At 45.6% G+C, this 20,920-nt stretch overlaps 1 protein-coding gene across 3 annotated transcripts in view; it reads left to right on the top strand.

Moving 5' to 3' along the window:
* CHERP (calcium homeostasis endoplasmic reticulum protein) overlaps positions 1 to 20,920 on the top strand; it is a 78,076-nt gene that overhangs the window by 12,303 nt on the left and 44,853 nt on the right. For all 3 annotated transcript variants that reach the window (XM_069767741.1, XM_069767740.1, XM_069767742.1), the window contains one exon: positions 142 to 279. In XM_069767741.1, coding sequence (XP_069623842.1) covers positions 142 to 279 — 138 coding nt within the window. The remainder of the gene's footprint in view (positions 1 to 141; positions 280 to 20,920) is intronic.

Below are 20,920 nucleotides of genomic sequence, written 5' to 3'. Positions count from 1 at the left end.
GGCCGCATAGCATCTCTAATAACTTCTAAGGGAAAACAGTGCTAACAGAAGTGATCTATGGCACGAAAATCTTTGTGTAAACTCATCCTCAAGGTTTAACATTTATGATGATGGTATTTGCATGTTTGTTTTTTTCTTCAGGAACAAATAACTGCAGCAGTAGAGCATGCGGTTGAACAGCAAATGCAAAAGCTGAGGGAAGAAACTCAGTTGGATATGAATGAGTTTGACAACTTGCTCCAGCCTATTATTGACACTTGTACTAAAGATGCCATATCAGTGAGTTAATTTATTTCATGTGTACTGTATTGCTCAGGAACTGTTTTTTTTTTTTTTTTTTTAAATTTTCCTATGAGGACAATAATTGACTCTTACAATATGGTTGGCCCCCTGTTTGTCATGGTAAGCTGCAGTTACATTGTTTCCTGTTGTTGACGAGTAACCTCCTTCTTCTGTCTAATTGCTGAGTTCCAGTGATTGGTATTGTGACACTTTAGTGGTTTTTCTCCCAGGATCTAAGTTAACTTTGATCCTTCTGCAGTAGAGTAACAGCTGTAATTTACAGTTGACACACTCAGGCTCAGCTCCTTACCTGCAACTTCTACTGTGCATAGACAATAGACTTCAGAAAGGGGTTAAATTTAGAGTACTTGTTATAGGTTTTCCGTGGTGGGGGCTATTATTATTATTGTTATTATTATTAATTATAGCGCCATTTATTCAATGGCGCTTTACATGTGAGGAGGGGTATACATAATAAAAACAAGTACAGTAATCTTGAACAATACAAGTCACAATGGTACAGGAGGAGAGAGGACCCTGCCCGCGAAGGCTCACAATCTACAAGGGATAGATGAGGATGCAGTAGGCGAGGGTAGAGCTGGTCGTGCAGTGGCTTAGTCGACCGGTGGTTGCTGCAGGTTGTAGGCTTGTCGGAAGAGGTAGGTCTTCAGGTTCTTTTTGAAGGTTTCCATGGTAGGTGAGAGTCTGATATGTTGTGGTAGAGCGTTCCGGAGTAGGGGTGATGCGCAGGAGAAATCTTGTATGCTATTGTGGTAACAGGCGATAAGAGGGAAGTAGAAAAGATCTTGTGAGGATTGGAGGTTGCGTGCAGGTAAGTACCGGGAGATGAGGTCACAGATATACGGAGGACACAGCTTGTGGATGGCTTTGTATGCCATGGTTAGGGTTTTGAACTGGAGTCTTTGGGTAATGGGGAGCCAGTGCAGGGATTGACAGAGGGGAGAGGCAAGGGAATAGCAGAGTTTAGAATAGATTGGAGGGGTGCGAGAGTGTTAGAGGCGAGGTCATAGAACATGAGGTTACAGTAGTCAAGGCAGGAGCTGATGAGGGCATGGACTAGGGTTTTTGCAGATTCTTGGTTGAGGAATGTATGGATCCGTGAAATACTTTTGAGTTGAAGTCGGCAGGAAGTGGAAAGGACTTGGGTATGTGGTTTGAAGGAGAGATCAGTGTCAAGGATAACCCCGAGTCAGCGAGTTTGTGGGACTGGGGAGAGTGGGCAGCCATTTACTTTAATGGATAGGTCCGTTGGAGGGGTTGAGTGAGATGATGGAAAGATGATGAATTCTGTTTTGTCCATATTAAGTTTTAGAAATCTAGCAGAGAAGAAGGATGAAATAGACAGACATTGTGGGATTCTGGTTAGTAGGGAGGTGATATCTGGTCCAGAGATGTATATCTGTGTGTCATCAGCATAGAGGTGATACTGATAGCTGTGAGATTCTATGTGCTGTCCCAGGCTGAAGGTGTAAATGGAGAAGAGCAGGGGCCCTAGGACTGAACTTTGCAGGACTCTGTCAGATATGGGGCGAGGTGAGGAGGTGGTGTGTGAGTGGGAGGCGCTGAATGTCCTGTCTGTTAGGTATGACAAGATTCAAGATAGGGCCAAGTCAGTGATGCCAAGAGATGAGAGGGTCTGTAATAATATGGAATGGTCCACTGTGTCAAAGACAGAGGTCAGGTCCAGGAGGAGAAGGACAGAGTAGTGTCGCTTGACTTTGGTGGTTAATAGGTCATTGGTGACCTTAGTTAGGGCAGTTTCAGAGGAGTGGTGCGGCCGGAAGCCAGATTGTAAGCAGTTGAAGAGGGAGCAAGAAGAGAGGTGGGCGGACAGTTCAAGATGAACATGTTGTTCCAGTAGTTTTGAGCCAAAGGGGAGAAGTGATATAGGGCGATAGCTAGATACAGAGGATGGGTCAAGATAGCGTTTTGAGGATAGGTGTGATTGAGTCATGTTTAAAAATTGAGGGGAAAACGCCAGTTGTTAGTTATAGGCTGAAGAGATGGGTTAGGGTTGGGATGAAGACTGGTGAGGTTTGGGTTGAAGTGGGATGAGATCGAGTCAAGTGTACAGGTGGTGAGATGAGATCTTGAAAGTAGTGAAGAGTCACTCTTCTGTAATGTTGGAGAAGTTGGTTTTGTAGGAGGAAGGGTTCTGGGGGTTGTCGACCAAAACTGTCTCTGATGTTATCAAACTTCTGCTCGAAAAATGAGGCAAAGTCTTCAGCTGAGATGAGTGGGGAGGGGGAGGAGGTGCTGGGGGACGGAGGAGAGAATTGAAAGTGTTGAATAACTGTTTAGGGTTGTGAGATGGAGGATATGAGAGATAAGTAGGCTTGTTTTGCTGCAGCGAGTGTGGCCATGAAAGTAGTGAGGGACTGTTTGAATGCGATGAAGTACTCGTTGGAGTGGGATCTTTTCCATCTTCTCTCAGCAACCCTGGAAGCCCTTCTCAGTTCTTTGGTCAGTTAGGTGTGTCAGGGCTGTCTGTTGATTTTGCGAGCTTTGGTATGTGTGAGAGGGGAGACAGATTCCAGAGCTGCAGCTATTGTGGTGTTATATAAAGCAGCAGCGGCATCTGCATTGTGTAGGGAACTTATGTCTTTAACCCATTATCTACCAATGTCCTTTTTTGGGACGCCTAATCTTTAGCTTCTAGCAACTAAGATTTTATAATTTTTATAATTAGGTCCACTTTTTTGTGTTGTGTTTGTAAAATGAATGTTTTCAAAATAGGAAATCATGTCATTGTCATTTTTAATTGAATATTGGGATGCCCTTTTCTGAAAAATCCGTACTTGAAAAAATTTAGCAAATTGTTTCTGATTCATTAGGACCCAAATCATTAAAAATCTGTCATTAAAAAAAAAAAAAAAAAAAGAAAATTGCTAATTTGGCAAGTAATGGGTTAAGAGGGAGAAGGTATTCAGAGAGTTCGTGTAGATTGAGGTGTTAAAGATTTCTGCGAGAGTGTGCAAGTTTGTGGGGTGGGGATTGTGGACCTGGAGAGGAGAGGGAAGAGAATGTAAGCAGGTTGTGGTCAGAAAGAGGGAGAGGTGAGTTAGAGAGGTAAGATAGGGAGCAGAGGCGGGTGAAGATGAGGTCCAGTGTGTGGCTATCTTTGTGAGTGGCTACAGAAGACCATTAATTGAGGGCGAAGGAGGAAGTGAGAGAATCTTAGTGGCAGCTGAGAGGGAAGTGTCAATGGGGATGTTGAAGTCGCCCATGATGATAGTGGGGATGTCCGCAGAAAGGAAATGAAGTAGCCAGGTGGTGAAATGGTCAAAGACGGTGGTGGCTGGCCCTGGGTGGCGGTAAATGACAGCCAGTTGGAGGTTAAAGGGGGAGTAGATGCGCACAGAGTTCACCTCAAAGGAAGAGAAGGTAACAGAGGGTGGCAGTGGGATTGGAGTGAAGGAGCAGTTACCTGACAGGAGAAAACCAACTCCTCCATCATACTTGCTGATGGGCGGGGTGTGAGAGAAAGGTGGAAGCCACCATACGAAAATGCAGCAGGAGAGGCTGTGTCAGAAGGGTAAGCCAGGTTTCTGTGCTGGCGAAGAAGGAAAGTTTGAGTAATGAAAAGATCATGGATGTAGGAAAGTTTGTTGCAGACAGATCGAGCGTTCCATAGAGCTCCTGTTGGAGCTGGGACTGGGGAAGCGGGGGCTGGGTGAATGGGTATAAGGTTAGAGAGGTTGTGGAAATTTGTGATAGGACATGGATGGGAGGTAGAAATGACTGTGGGAATGTGGTGAGGAGGACCAGGATTTTGAGCAATATCATCGGCAGTGAGGAGGAGCAAAGAAATTGTTAGCAGGTGGGAGCAGGAGAGAGCATGAGGAGACTGTCTGTGTTTGGAGACAGAGGATTCTATTAACACCTATTCAGTTAATCATTCATATGCAACTTGTTGATGCCCCTGTTTTAAACTTGATATGTCTGAGAAATGATTATACTAATGGTTACAAAACAAAAATTAGTTTCAAACAGTCCTTAGTCTCCCTCCCACTCTTTAGCAGCTAGATGAAGGCAGATAAGTATCATGCTTTGGGGTATAATGTTAGAATAGCCTTATTCTTGTAAACAGGACAGTTACGACTGGAGAGGACAGCACTGACTCATGAGTCGGGTGTAAGTATAAGGGAGTCTTAAAACTTAGTTACGCAAACTTACAAAACCAGTAAGTCACTTAGCTAATTTCATAATGTGCAGATGCAAACAAAATCAACTTTAATTGCTGAATAAGGCTACGTTCACATTAGCGTTTTGCGGGGTTGCGTCGGGCGCAGCCGCGGCGACGCATGCGTCATGCGCCCCTATATTTAACATGGGGGGTGCATGGACATGCGTTGTGCTGCGTTTTGCGACGCATGCGTTTTTTTTTGCCGCAAGCGTAGGGCGCAGAGGACACAGCAAGTTGCATTTTTTTTGCGTCCAAAATTCGTTTTAGCGTGCGTTTTGTTGTTTTTGTTTGCGTTGTGCACAACGCAAATGTGAACGTACCCTAAGCTTTTTTAATTTTTCAAAACTGTCCACACAACCATGCCTTTAGATAGGGCCCAATTAATTCTTGTAGCTATGCTAACCCCTTAGCGACCAGGGGTATTTCAGTTTTTGAATTTCTATTTTTTTTCCTCCCCATTTTCCCAGAGCCATAACGTTGTTATTTTTCAGTCAATATGGCCATATGATGGCTTGTTTTTCGCTGGACAAGTTGTACTTTTGAACGACACCATTGCTTTTAACATATCGTGTGGTGAAGTTGCAAAAAAGTGTAATTCCAGTTTTGTTTTTTGTTTTTTACCATGCTAAAACTGACCTGCCATTTTGATTCCCCAGGTCATTACGAGTTCAGACACCAAACATGTATAGGGTCTTTTTTATCTGAGTGGTGAAAAAAATTCTAAAGTTTGTTAAAAATCAAACAAAAACAAATTCCAAGACTTGTAGCGTCTCCAGTTTTCGTGATTTGGGGCTAGGTGTGGGCTTATTATTTGCGTGCCGAGCAGCCATTTTTATTGATACCATTTTGGTGTAGATACGATCTTTTGAACGCTTGTTATTGTAAAGTGATTCTTTTGTTTTGAATTTTCTTCTCGTTATGTCGTTTAGAGATCAGATTATTGATAGATTGGGCGATTCTGAATGCAGTGATGCCAAATATGTGTATATTTGTTTTTTATTTTTTTTTCTCATTGTTTAATTTTAAATGGGGCCAAAGGGGAGTGATTTGAACTTTTAATATATATATATATATATATATATATATATATATATATATATATATATATATATATATATATATTTTTTTTTTTTTTAAACTTTTTTGTTTTTTACTTTTTGCATGCTTCAGTAGTCTCTATGGGAGACTAGAAGCTGCAATACTTTGATCGCCAGAAATGCTCATTTGCTATGAGCGCCAACCACAGGGCAGCTAACACAGCAATCTGGCAATGACCACCATAGAGGTCTGCTGCATACATCTGATTGCAAGTCACCGATGGTTCAGCATGACAATCATGTGACTGGGTCACCGATGGGCGGGATTAGCGATGCGCTTCCGATAAGCGCAAGTTAAATGCCGCTGTCAGAGATTGACAGCGGCATTTAACTAGTTAACAGCCGTAAGTGGATCACGATTCCACCTGCGCCTGTTGCGGGCACATGTCCGCTGTATAGATCATCTGTCATGTGCCTGGAAAGGTGCAAGATCAGCGCCAAGAGGAGTCCGACGTGGGCGTACTATTACGCCCAACGGCAGAAAGGGGTTAATTGCCTTAACCCCTTAGTGACCGGACCAAATTCTTCAAATCTGACCAGTGTCACTTTAAGTGCTAATAACTCTACAACGCTTATGCATGTAGAGGAGCTGCGGAGACAACATCACATGTTTTTCAACGCAGGCAGTGAATAGCCAGGCCTTTCCCCGGGAAGGAACAACCACGGGAAGGGCAGCATCCAATAAAGGAAAACATCCAATAAAGGAAAACCACCTATGCCAAGCATGGTATCCTGCACAGACAGCTGTTTCGGGGTTTTTGCCACTCATCAGTGTGGAGTAGGAAACTGGCTATCAGGAGCAGTGCCTAGTAGAAAGTCTATAAAGGCACGGATGATTGACCTCGTGGAGACCAAAACATCCAACACCGCGGAGACACCATCACGTGTTTCTCAACGCAGTGATCCAGAACACTGCCCCCAAATATGCAAATGCATGTAGAGGAGCTGCGGAGACACCATCACGTGTCTACAACGCTTTAACAGATCTAATTGTTTTTTCGTGACATATTGTACTGTGTTAACCCCTTAATCCCATATGACGTACTATCCCGTCAAGGTGAACTGGGGCTTAATTCCCAGTGATGGGATAGTACGTCATATGCGATCGGCCGCGCTCACGGGGGGAGCGCGGCCAATCGCGGCCGGGTGTCAGCTGACTATCGCAGCTGACATCCGGCACTATGTGCCAGGAGTGGTCACGGACCGCTCCCGGCACATTAACCCCCGGCACACCACGATCAAACATGATCGCAGTGTTCCGGGGGCATAGGGAAGCATCGCGCAGGGAGGGGGCTCCCTGCGTGCTTCCCTGAGACGATCGGTACAAGACGATGTGCCCACCTTGTACCGAGCGTTTCCTCCCTGTAGGCCCCGGATCCAAAATGGCTGTGGGGCTACTTCCGGGTCCAGAGCAGGCGCTGGTAAGCAAGGAGCAGGGCACGCCAGATCGCTGATCTGACACAGTGCTCTGCAAAGTGTCAGATCAGCGGTCTGTCACTATACAGTAATGTCAACCCCCCCAACCCCCACCCCCACCCAAAAATCGGAATAAAAAGTGATCAAAAAAATGCCACGTGCCCGAAAATGTTACCAATAAAAACGTCAACTCGTCCTACAAAAAACAAGACCTCACATGACTCTGTGGACCCAAATATGGAAAAATTATAGCTCTCAAAATGTGGTAACGCAAAAAATATTTTTTGCAATAAAAAGTGTCTTTCAGTGTGTAATGTCTGCCAATCATAAAGATCCGCTAAAAATAGTAAATCAAACCCCTAGGGCTAGGGTTAGGGCTAGGGTTAAGGCTACAGTTAGGGTTGGGGCTAAAGTTAGGGTTAGGGTTGGGGCTACATTTACGGTTGGGATTAGGGATAGGGGTGTGTCAGGGTTAGAGGTGTGGTTAGGGTTACCGTTGGAATTAGGGTTAGGGGTGTGTTTGGATTAGGGTTTCAGTTATAATTGGGGGGTTTCCACTGTTTAGGCACATCAGGGGCTCTCCAAACGCGACATGGCGTCCGATCTCAATTCCAGCCAATTCTGCGTTGAAAAAGTAAAACAGTGCTCCTTCCCTTCCGAGCTCTCCCGTGTTCCCAAACAGGGGTTTACCCCAACATATGGGGTATCAGCGTACTCGGGACAAATTGGACAACAACTTTTGGGGTCCAATTTCTCCTGTTACCCTTGGGAAAATACAAAACTGGGGGCTAAAAAATATTTTTTTTTAACCAATCAAATTTTTATTGTAGAAAGGATTTATAATAACAACATAGAGAAAATCGGGGAAGGGGGGAATTAGGGGGAGGATACCACCATTAACGGTTTACAAAAGCATGGTAACAACAATAATACCAGAGACATACATGAGTACATTATTATAAAGCAGTATTAAACATAGGAGTACACTCCTAACTAGAAGGCCTAGGAAGAAGAGCGCTATGCAGTGACACAAGGGAGAAGGTGATCCAAGGATCCCACCAGGTGAGAACCCTATTCTTTTTGGGAAGAGAGCCGGCTGTGATCAGTTCGTAGCTTAAGTGCAAATTGACTCTCGCAATTAGTTCATCTTTGGAGGGAACTGCAGGGGATTTCCAATATTTTGTGATACAGAGTCTCGCTGCAATAAGGATGTTAGAGATTATGGGTTGGAGGGGCTTAGGGAGGGTCAAAAGCGATATCCCCAGAACAGCTAATGGACCAGTTAAGTCAAAAGGGAGTTGGGTAATCTCTATCAAAATGGACTCGACCTGACGCCAGAACGATTGAAGACGCGGGCATTCCCACCAGACGTGAGCTAGAGAACCATTGGAACTACAACCCTTCCAGCATTGGGGGGAGGAAGAGAGATGAAATTTGGCCAGTTTGATAGGAGTGAGATACCATTGGAGGTGTATTTTTTTGATTTGTTCTAGGTGACCGATACAAGAAGAAAATTTGGATGGGTGTATCATAGCAAAATACCAGTCGTCTGGGGATGCCCTAAATGAAAGAGCAGTTTCCCAAGAGGACATAAAGGGGAGTTTGTCCGCTATATCGTGAGATAGAAGAGCTTTGTAAATAATTGAGATACCATGGGGAATCGGGGTATTTGGCCTGAAAAATCTTTGAATTGGAGTCTCCTCTCCCGGGATGGAGGTGAGGGTCCCGAATAGACTGCAGCTTTTCAGAAGGCTGCACAATTGAAAATATTGGAAAAGACACCTACCAGATAGAGAGTAGCGGGCAGCTAGATCCGGGAATGGGATCAAGCCATTAGAATCGTATAAATCACGTATCCAGAGAATCCCACACTCCCTCCAGGCAGAGAGAGAGACAAGCCATCAACAGCAGATTCAAGGGCATGGAGGGATAGATAATGGCCTAGAATTGAGAGGTGGATAGGACATAATTCCAACCAAATTTTAATAGCGGAATGCATTGATTTAAGGAAGGAGCTACGTGGAATAGAACGGAGCAAACCAAGCTCCAACAGTGTTTTAAGGGACCGACCCGGAGCAAAGTTTGATTCAATGCTGAACCACCTAAGCGAAGAGCCGCCTTCCCACAAAATTTTGAGGGGTTCTAGGAGTGCGGCTTTATGATATGATTGAATTTTAGGGGCTCCGAGACCCCCTTGCGAATATGGGAGTGACATTAGTGAACGTTTGATTCTATGGGGTTTACTATTCCAAATGAAACGATCAATCAGTGATTGGAATGCTGATATATATTTAGGTGGGACACTGAGGGGAAGACACCTAAAAAGATAAATAAGCTTAGGGAAAATCAGCATTTTACAGGTTTGAATTCTAGCCATCCAGGACAGGCGAGAGTTAGAGAGTTGGTCTATATCTTTTTTGACTTCGGAAAGGGTTGTGCCACAATTAACACGGACAATGTTGTTGGTGTGCGTTATTTGAATACCTAAATAGGTAAATCCGAGGGGAGTCCAAATAAAGGGGAATTTAGATTGGATATGCCGTTGGAGAGGGTGTGGGAGGAACAAAGGGAAGATTGTGGATTTGGATAAGTTTAGTTTATAATATGAGGCCTCAGCGAATTGGGTAAGAATATTGGAAATCGCGTTAAGGGAGCTAAGGGGAGCAGAGCAGGTCAGGACCACGTCATCTGCATATAGACCGATTTTATGTTCATGGTCTCCCACTCCTATTCCCCGTACCTCAGAACACTGTCTCACAACAGCGGCAAGAGGTTCCATGATGAGAGCGAAGACGATGGGGGAGAGAGGGCAGCCTTGACGAGTGCCATTGGAGATATGAAAGATTCTAGATTTAAAACCAGCCGAGCGGACCGAGGCACAAGGATTAGAATAAAGGGCCATAATGGCTCTAATAATTTGGCCAGATAGGCCGAATTTTTGAAGGGTAAGTTCAATATACCCCCAGTGCACTCTGTCGAACGCTTTCTCTGCGTTGAGGGATAGGAACACGCAGGGAAGGCTCCCCCTCTCCAAAACATCCAGCAGGTCAATCAAACGTCTCGTACCATCTCTAGTTTGTCTTCCTGGAACAAACCCAACCTGGTCTGGGTGGACCAGGGAGGGAAGGATCGACAACAGCCTATTTGCCCAGATCTTGGCGTAGATTTTAACATCGCAATTTAAAAGAGCTATAGGGCGGAAATTCCCTGGGGAGGTCATAGGCTTCTCTGGTTTAGGGAGGGCTGCAATAGAGGCTTCCAGGCCTTCACTCTTGATAACACCTGTAGAAAGCCAATGATTAAAAAGGCGTAGGAGGTAGGGGGACAGGGCAGGAAGGAATTGAGCGTAATAGGAAAAGGGAAAACCATCCGGACCCGGGGCCGAACGTTTTTTTGCTTCCCTAATAATTTGAGCTATTTCAGAAGACACAATCGGGGCATTAAGAAAGGATAACTGTTCTGAAGAGACTGAGGGAAGATCCGCTTTGTCCAGAAAGGCGGCTATGGAGGTCTGGGAAGATTGAGGGGTATTGGCATCTGAATTAAGATTATACAGGGAAGAGTAGTATGATGCGAATTCCTCTGCTATATGGATAGGGTTGTAAATACGGGAGCCATCTGGTCTCTGTATGTAGGGAATCTTAGACTGAACCTCTTTCTTTTTGACACGCTTGGCCAGCAATGCACCCGCTCGATCACCCATTGAATAGAATTTAGCTCTGGATTTCCTGAGTGCATGCTCAGTTTTACAGAGGAGCAACTGACGAAGGTGAAGACGGACCGCAGAAAGATCTGTGAGCAATTGCAGAGATGGAAGTAGTTTGTGTTGGGCCTCTAGGTGGGCTATCCTGTTCAAGGCCGCATGGAGATTCATGTTATATTTCCGTTTAGCAAGAGCAGCCATTTTGATAAAGTGGCCACGGATCACCGCTTTATGAGCAAACCAGAGAGAGTCATCGCATATTTCCGCAGAGTTATTTAAGGAGAAAAACTCCTTTAGGGAGGCCTCTATTAATTGTGAGTTCGATTGATCGTTTAGGAGAAGCTCATTAAGCCGCCATTGTGAGGGTGGTCTGATTGCCATGGAGTCACTCAGGGAGATCGAGACAGGTGTGTGGTTGGACCAAGTGATATTGCCTATTTCCGCAGAAATACAATGGGGGAGGGCTACGTCATCCACCAGTATGTAATCACTTCTGCTATAAGAACTATGCCTGGGAGACCAGAATGTATAGTCACGCTCGTTGCAGTGGAAGTATCTCCAGACATCATGTAGGTTGGAAGTGGTCCCTGGAAAGGGAGGAGGTCGAGCAGTCCAGATTTTTGGATACAGGAATGTTAGTCACCTGCAATCAGCTTATAACCGTGCTGGAAACTATTCAGTGTCCAAAAAAATGCAGTTAGAAATTTAATTTGACCAAAATTGGGGGCATAGACTGAAGCAATAGTATAGAGGGAATTGTTAATTAAACATAGTACTATAAGGAATCTGCCCGTTGGGTCAGCCACAGATTTAATCAATTGGAAAGAGTTCGCTTTGTTGAAAAAGATGGCAACTCCAGCTTTTTTTAGATTGACCGTTAGGAAAGAATAGGTGTGGGAATAGGCCTGAATGCATTCTAAAATTGTCACACTCTAGCAGGTAGGTTTCTTGAATGCATATGATGTCATAGTGAGTTTTAGATAATTGGCGCCAAACCAGTGACCTCTTCCCAGGAGAATTGAGGCCGTTGACATTAATAGAATGGAGTGAGATACTCATTATCAATATCAAAAGGGCTGCAAATTAGATCATGTACTCTGGCGAGATGCGAAATCTTATGACAACAAAGCGGACCGACAAGATTTACCAGAAAATAAAATGGTGGGGGGAGGGTGGGGAGAAAGGAGAAAAGGGAAGGGAGGGATAACAGGGTAAACATCAGAACATGGAAGTCCATTCAGGCGAAACCCGAATCCAAAGGTGAAAAACAGCAAACAATTCACCTGTGGGGCAATGCGCTGAGGAAGTCCCAGCAGAGGGCTACTCTCAGCAGTAAAAAAAAATCTTAAAAGGGAACGGGAAGCAAAAAAAAGAAAAACAAGAAAATGGGGAGAAAAAAGAAAAACAAAAGTTATGCGGGAAAAGGAAAAAAGAGAAAAAAGGAATTCCAGCCAGGAACCAATATGATTGTAGAATCAGGCGACATTCCAGTCCGGGATGATCCGGCGTCTTCCAAGTCTAGCGCCTCCGGGCCCAGGAGAAGCCGAGGAAGTAGGAGGAGGGTTGGGGAGATTCAGTCCCCATTGGGCTAGGGTTTTCGCAGCTTGCGCGGGGTTTGAACACGTGGTGACTGAGCCATCTTTGCGGATGCAGAGTTTGGTGGGAAAGCCCCAACGATATAAGATACCATTTTCTCTCAAAGCTGTGGTATAGGGCAAAAAGGCTTTACGCTGAGCCAGAGTTCCAGGGGACAGGTCTGGGAAGACAGAGATGCTGGCAAAGCGTTCCGGAAGTACTGGTTTGCCCCTTAGTGCCTGTAAAAATTCCTCCTTCATGGTAAAGAAATGTATACGGGCCAGCACGTCTCTGGGAACAGTGGGTCCTAGTCCTGAAGGCTTGGGGATCCGGTGGATACGATCAATGATAATGCCCTCTTTAGTTGCGTTAGGGAGGACTGCAAGTATAAAATCTTGTAAGAAGGATCTGAGATCTTCTGAGCTCACTGCTTCTTCAATGCCTCTGAGCTTAACATTGTTTCTTCTGGATCTGTCTTCCAAATCCAGAGTTTTAGAGTACAACTTAGTGGCGAGAGAGGATAATTCTTCATGAGCGTCCCATAGCTCATTGTGTGAGGTCACAAGCTCTGTCATTTTCTGCTCGAGATGCTCTGTGCGGCCTCCCAGCTCCTCCACCTCCCCTCTAAGGTCTGCCAGCATGGCGCGCATATCTTCCTGTAAGGAAGTGCGGAGGTCTCCCAGTATGTCCCTCATCAGGGACGCTGTGATCGGAGCGTCGGCGGGATCTGCTGCAGCCGCGCTCGAGGAGGATGACTGTGAGCCCCGCCGCGCTGAGCGGGAAGATCTAGGAGACAGCGGCGCCATCTTGGATTTCTGGCGCGGCTGGGGAGAGGCGGCAAAGAAATCCACAATGCGCCTGGAGGGGTCCCGGGAGTCAGCCTTCGTTTTCCCCATGTACTCCCCTCCGGGTGAGGGACCGGAGCGGGCAGCAGCAGGACCGGAAGGCCCGTGAGTCGCTATGTGCCGCTTAGTTCTCTCTGGCAGCGGAGCTCCCGCACTATGCGACCTGCTCCATTAGTGGTCAGGCCACGCCCCCGCTAAAAAATAATTTTCGTGGGGAAAAAAAAGGATTTTTTATTTTCACGGCTCTGCGTTATAAACTGTAGTGAAACACTTGGGGGTTCAAAGCTCTCACAACACATCTAGATGAGTTCTTTAGGGGGTCTACTTTCCAAAATGGTGTCACTTGTGGGGGGTTTCTACTGTTTAGGTACATTAGGGGCTCTGCAAACGCAATGTGACACCTGCAGACCATTCCATCTAAGTCTACATTCCAAATGGCGCCCCTTCCCTTCCGAGCTCTCCCATGCGCCCAAACGGTGGTTCACCCCCACATATGGGGTATCAGTGTACTCAGGACAAATTGGACAACAACTTTTGGGGTCCAATTTTTCCTTTTACTCTTGGGAAAATACAAAACTAGGGGCTAAAAAATTATTTTTGTGGGAAAAATTTTTATTTTTTAATTTTACGGCTCTGCATTATAAACGTCTGTGAAGCCCTAGGTGGGTCAAAGTGCTCACCACACATCTAGATGAGTTCCTTAGGGGTCTACTTTCCAAAATGGTATCACTTGTGGGGGGTTTCAATGTTTAGGCACATCAGTGGCTCTCCAAACGCAACATGGCGTCCCATCTCAATTCCTGTCAATTTTGCATTGAAAAGTCAAACGGCGCTCCTTCCCTTCCGAGCTCTCCCATGCGCCCAAACAGTGGTTTACCCCCACATATGGGGTATCACCGTACTCAGGAGAAATTGTACAACAACTTTTGGGGTTCATTTTCTCCTGTTACCCTTGGTAAAATAAAACAAAGTGGAGCTGAAGTAAATTTTTTGTGAAAAAAAGTTAAACGTTCATTTTTATTTAAACATTCCAAAAACTGCTGTGAAACACCTGAAGGGTTAATAAACTTCTTGAATGTGGTTTTGAGCACCTTGAGGGGTGCAGTTTTTAGAATGGTGTCACACTTGGGTATTTTCTATCATATAGACCCCTCAAAATGACTTCAAATGAGGTGTTACTTAAAAAAATTGTGTTGTAAAAATGAGAAATTGCTGGTCAACTTTTAACCCCTATAACTCCCTAATAAAAAAACTTTGGTTCCAAAATTGTGCTGATGTAAAGTAGACATGTGGGAAATGTTACTTAAGTATTTTGTGTGACATATCTCTGTGATTTAATTGCATAAAAATTCAAAGTTGGAAAATTGCGAAATTTTCAAACTTTTTGCCAAATTTCCATTTTTTTCACAAATAAACGCAGGTAATAGCAAAGAAATTTTACCACTAGCATGAAGTACAATATGTCACGAGAAAACAATGTCAGAATCACCAGGATCCGTTGAAGCATTCCAGAGTTATATCCTCATAAAGGGACAGTGATCAGAATTGTAAAAATTGGCCTGGTCATTAACATGCAAACCACCCTTGGGGGTAAAGGGGTTAAATCAGAGAGATATGTCCCTAAAAATAGTTAATAAATAACTTTTCCCACATGTCTACTTTACATCAGCACAATTTTGGAAACAAATTTTTTTTTGTTAGGGAGTTATAAGGGTTAAAAGTTGACCAGCAATTTCTCATTTTTACAACACCGTTTTTTTTTTTTAGGGACCACATCACATTTGAAGTCATTTATAGGGGTCTATATGATAGAAAATGACACCATTCTAAAAACTGCACCCCTCAAGGTGCTCAAAACCACATTCAAGAAGTTTATTAAAGGGAACCTGTCACTAATTTTTTCCTTCCACATTGTTTCAGTTCCTGTGAAGCACGTAAAGGGTTAAAGGGAACCTGTCACCCCCCCCAAATCGATAATGCGGTAAGCTCACCGTCATCAGGGGCTTGTCTACAGCAGAGCAAAGTACTGCAGTGCGCAGGCGCCGGAAAGGTCAGAGAGGCCCGGCGCCTGGGCAGTGCAGTACTTTGCTCTGCCCTCAACAGGGCAGACAAAGTACGCCGGAGTCGTGGCGTGAAGACCAGAAGAGGACGTCATGGAATGAAGATAGGAGGTGCCGGAGCGGACCGGAGACACCCATCGGAGCAGGACCGCCCCTGGGTGAGTATAATCTAACCTCTTTTTCTCCTCTTTCAGGTTACATCGGGGGCTTATTTACAGCATTACAGAATGCTGTAGACAAGCCCCTGATGACGGTGAGCTTACCTCACTATTGATTTTGGGGGGTGACAGGTTCCCTTTAACCCTTTACGTGCTTCACAGGAACTGAAACAATGTGGAAGGAAAAAATGAACATTTAACTTTTTTTGCAAACATTTTACTTCAGAACCAGTTTTTTTGTTTATTTTCACAAGTGTAAAAACAGAAATTTAACAATAAATTTTGTTGTGCAATTTGTCCTGAGCACATCGATACCCCATATGTTGGGGTAAACCAGTGTTTGGGCGCACGGCAGCGTTTGGAAGAGAAGGAGCGCCGTTTCTTTTTCAATGTAGAATTGGCTGGAATTGAGATTGGATGCTATGTCACGTTTAGAGAGCCCCTGATGTGCCTAAACAGTGGAAACCCCCCACAAGTGACAACATTTTGGAAATTAGACCCCTTAAGCAACTTATCTAGATGTGTGGTGAGCACTTTGAACCACCAGGCGCTTCACGGAAGTTTATAAAGTAGAGCCGTGAAAATAAAAAAATCACATTTTTTTTCTACAAAAATTACCTTTTTGCCTCAAAAATTTTTATTTTCACAAGGGTAACAGGAGAAATTAGACCACAAAAGTTGTTGTGCAATTTCTCCTGAGTACATCGATACCCCATATGTTGGGGGTAAACCACTATTTGGGCGCACCGCGGAGCTTGGAAGAGAAGGAGTGCCGTTTGTCTTTTTCAATGTAGAATTGGCTGGAATTGAGATCGGACGCCATGTCGCGTTTGGAGAGCCCCTGATGTGCCTATACAGTAGAAACCCCCCACAAGTGACCCCATTTTGGAAACTAGACCCCTTAAGGAACTTATCTAGATGTGTGATGAGCACTTTAAACCCCCAAGTGCTTCACAGAAATTTATAAAGTAGAGCCCTGAAAATAAAAAATCCTTTTTTGTTTCTTCAAAAATGATTTTTAGCCTGCAATTTTTTATTTTCTCAAGGGTAACAGGAGACATTGGACCCCCAAAATCTGTTGACCAGTTTGTCCTGAGTATGCTGATATCCCATATGTGGGGGGGGGGGGGGGGGCACTGTTTGGGCACCCATCGGGGCTCGGAAGGGAAGGAGCGCCGCTTGGAATACAGACTTTGATGGAATGGTCTGCGGACGTCATGTTGAATTTGCGGAGCTCCTGATGTACCTAAACAGTAGAAACCCCCCAACAAGTGACCCCATTTTGGAAACTAGACCCCCCAAGGAACTTATCTAGATGTGTGGTGAGCACTATGAATCCCCAACTGCTTCACAGAGGTTTATAATGTAGAGACATGAATATAAAAAAAAAAATCATATTTTTTCAAAAATGATCTTTGCACCCCCAAATTTTTACTTTCACAAGGGTAACAGGAGAAATTGGACCACTAAATTTATTGTGCAATTTATGCTGAGTAGGCTGATACCCCATATGTGGGGGGGACCACTGTTTGGGCATGGCAGAGCTCGGAAGGGAAGGAGCGCCGTTTTGGAATGCAGACTTTGATAGATTGGTCTGCGGGCGTTATGTTGCGTTTGCAGAGCCCCTGATGTGCCTAAACAGTAGAAACTCCCCACAAGTGACCCCATTTTGGAAACTAGACCCCCCATGGAACTTATCTAGATGCGTGGTGAGAGCTTTGAATGCCCAAGTGCTTCACAGAAGTTTATAATGCAGAGTCGTGAAAATAAAAAATATTTTTTTTTCCACAAAAAAGATTTTTAGCCCCCAAGTTTCTATTTTCACAAGGGTAACAGGAGAAATTGGACCCCAAAAGTTGTTTTCCAATTGATCCCAATAACGCTGATGCCACATATGTGGGGGTAAACCACTGTTTGGGCGCATGGCAGAGTTCAGAAGGGAGGGAAGCACCATTTGACTTTTTGAGCGCAAAATTGACTGTCGTGTTTGGAGACCCCCTGATGTTCCTAAACAGTGGAAACCCCCCAATTCTAACTCCAACCCTAACCCTAATCCCAACCCGATCCATAACCCTAATCACAACCCTAATGATAATAACAACCCTAACCCCAAAACAACCCTAATCTCAACCCTAACCATAACCCTAATCAAAACCCTAAATCCAGCACACCCCTAATCTTAATCTCAACCCCAACCTCAAACCTAACCCTAATCCCAATACACCTCTAACCCTAATCCTAATCCCAACCCTAGTCCCAAACCTAAACCTAATCCCAAACGTAACCCTAATGCCAACCCTAATACCAATCCTAATCCAAACTCTAACCCTAATCCCAACTCTAACTGTAACTTTAGCCGCAACCCTAGCCCTAACTTTAGACCAACCCTAGCCCAACCCTAACTTTAGCCCTAACCGTAACTTTAACCCTAGCCCTAAGGCTACTTTCACACTTGCGTCGTGTTGCATCCGTCGCAATCCGTCGTTTTGGACAAAAAACGGATCCTGCAAATGTGCCCGCATGATGCGTTTTTTGCCCATAGACTTGTATTGCCGACGGATCGCGATGGATGACCACACTTTGCGTCCATCGTGCACTGGATCCGTTGTGTTTTGGCGGACCGTTGTCACAAAAAAAGTTCAATGCAACGTTTTTTTGTACGTCGCGTCCGCCATTTCCGACCGCGCATGTGTGGCCATAACTCTGCCCCCTCCTCCCCAGGACATAGACTGGGCAGCGGATGCGTTGAAAAACTGCATCCGCTGCCCACGTTGTGCACAATTTTCACAACGTGCGTCGGTACGTCCGGCTGACGCATTGCGACGGCCCCGTACCGACGCAAGTGTGAAAGAAGCCTAACCCTAACCCTAAGTTTAGCCCCAACCCGAACCCTAAATTTGCCCCAGCTCATCTAGCTGCCGGCCGGCAGATCTTGGCGGGCGCACTGCGTATGCGCCCGCCATTTTCTTACCGGATGAAGAAGCCAGCGGGCAGGAGGGGACGCAGGAGGACCCAGGGACATCGGTAAGTATAACGGGGTCCCCGAATCCCCCTATTTCTCTGTCCTCTGATGTGCGATCATAGTTTTTTATTTTATTTTTCTTTTCGGCCGCCGGTAAACAGTTAATTACCGGCGATCGCAAAACAGGGGTCGGTAAAAACCGACCCCAATCATGTTCTTTGGGGTCTCTCCTACCCCTGCCAGCCGAGACCCCAAAGATCTTCCCGATGCCGGCAGGCGGGCGCATGCGCCATTTTTTGGCCGGAACAAGATGTCGGCGCCCATCGGGAGCCACGAGGAGCACCGGGGGGGACTTGAGTATCGGGGGGGGGGCTATCGGGGACCCCATTTCTCGTTCTTCTGATGTGCGATCACATCGGAGGACAGAGAAATTAAATGGAAAATTTGCGGTTTTTTTTTTTTTTTTTTTTTTTTTTTGCGACCTCCAGTAAATGGTTAATTACCGGCGATCGCAACCTGGGGGTCGGTAAAAAAAACCCCCGAATCATCATATTCTCTGGGGTCTCGGCTACCCCCAGCAACCGAGACCCTTGAGAAAATCCAACTCTGGGGGGCGCTATTCACTTTTTCCACAGCGCCGTTATTTAACGGCGCTGTGGTTTAAGTACCCTTAACTGCCGCGGTTAAAAGGCGTATCGGCGGTCGTTAAGGGGTTAAAATTGTAGCAGTAATTCTTCATTTTTTTTTTTTTTTCATGAAAATTTACAAAACTTACTTTTTTTTAAGGACCTATTCAGTTTTGAAGTGACTTTAGTGGACCTACAGTTGTGCTCAAAAGTTTACATTACCCGGCCGAATTTTTGCTTTCTCTGCCTATTTTCAGAGAATATGAAGGATATCAAAACTTTTTCTCCACTCATGGTTACTGGTTGGGTGAAGCCATTTTTTGTGAAACTGTGTTTTCTGTTTTTAAATCATAATGAAAACTCAAAACCTCCAAATGACCCTGATCAAAAGTTTACATACCCCATTTCTTAATACTGTGTATTTCCCCATCTAACATTAATAACAGCTTGAAATCTTTTCTGGTAGTTGTGGATGAGGTTCTTTGTTTTCTCAGATGGTAAAGCTGCCCACTCTTCTTAGCAAAAAGCCTCCAGTTCCTGTAAATTCCTGAGCTGTCTAGCATGAACTGCGCGCTTGAGATCTCCCCAGAGTAGCTTAATGATATTGAGGTCAGGAGACTGAGATAGCCACTACAGAACTTTCATTTTGTTCTGCTGTAGCCAATGACTGGTCGACTTAGCCTTGTGTTTTGGATCATTGTCATGTTGGAACGTCCAAGTACATCCCATGCGCAGCTTTCGGGCTGATGATTGCAAATTTGCCTCCAGTATTTGCTGATAACTTGACGCATTCATCTTTCCTTCAACTTCGACCAAGTTTCCTGTGACTTTGTAGCTAAACATCAGCGATCCACCTCCGTGCTTTACCATAGGAATGGTGTTCCTTTCATCATAGGCCTTGTTGACCTCTCTCCAAATGTAATGTTTATGGTTGTGGCCAAAAAGTCAATTTTGGTCTCATCACTCCAAATTACCTTTTTCCAGAAGTTTTGAGGCTTGTCTCTGTGCTGTTTTGCGTATTGTAGGCAAGATACTTTGAGGCATTTGCACAGTAATGGCTTTCTTCTGGCGACTCGACCATACAGCCCATTTTTCTTCAAGTGCCTCCTCATTGTGCATCTTGAAACAGCCACAACGCTAGTTTTCAGAGTGTCCTGTGATTGAGCTGATGTTTTCTAAGCTTTTATGCATACACTCTAATTACCGTATTTTTCGGACTACAAGACGCACTTTTTTCCCCAAAAATGTTAGGGGAAAATGGGGGTGCGTCTTGTAGTCGCAATATACTCACAAATCATGCGGCAGCGGCGGCGGTCCCGATGCAGCCTCCCTTCCCATGCTGGTGCGGCTGTGGCTGTGCTGCAGGCAGGGGCTGTGCTGTGGGGCTGTGGCAGCAGCTCTCTGGGCTCAGTGGGGGCTCCGACAGCATTTCGAAAAAGCCCGGTGGCCCCCCGCTCATCCGTTAATGGCATGGCCATGTTGCGGTGGCCTCCGAGAACATGGGCGCAGGGAAAATGGCCGCCGGGCCGGCGCACGCTCAGATTCAAATCTCGTCAACGAGATCTCGTCTCCCGAGATCTCGGGGCGAGATCTCGGCAGCAAGATCTGAATCTGAGCGTGCGCCAGCCGGCGGCCATTTTCCCGGCGCCCATGTTCTCGGAGGCCACCGCAACATGGCCATGCATTAACAGATGAACGGGGGGCCACCGGGCTTTTTCGAAATGCCGTCGGAGCCCCCACTGAGCCCAGAGAGCTGCTGCCACAGCCAAACAGCCCAGCCCCGGAGCCCAGCCCCTGCCCCGGAGCAGAGCACAGCCCCTGCTCCGGAGCCCAGCCCCTGCCCCGGAGCAGAGCCCAGCCCCTGCCCCGGAGCCCAGCCACTGCTCCGGAGCCCAGCCACTGCTCCGGAGCCCAGCCACTGCCCCGGAGCAGAGCACAGCCCCTGCCCCGGAGCCCAGCCACTGCCCCGGAGCGGAGCCCAGCCCCTGC

This window comes from Ranitomeya imitator, chromosome 1 (genome assembly GCF_032444005.1).
Source record: "Ranitomeya imitator isolate aRanImi1 chromosome 1, aRanImi1.pri, whole genome shotgun sequence".
Classification (NCBI taxonomy): domain Eukaryota; kingdom Metazoa; phylum Chordata; class Amphibia; order Anura; family Dendrobatidae; genus Ranitomeya; species Ranitomeya imitator.
The sequence above is the reverse complement of the archived record's forward strand: the minus strand, read 5'-3'. Positions and strand labels throughout refer to the sequence as shown.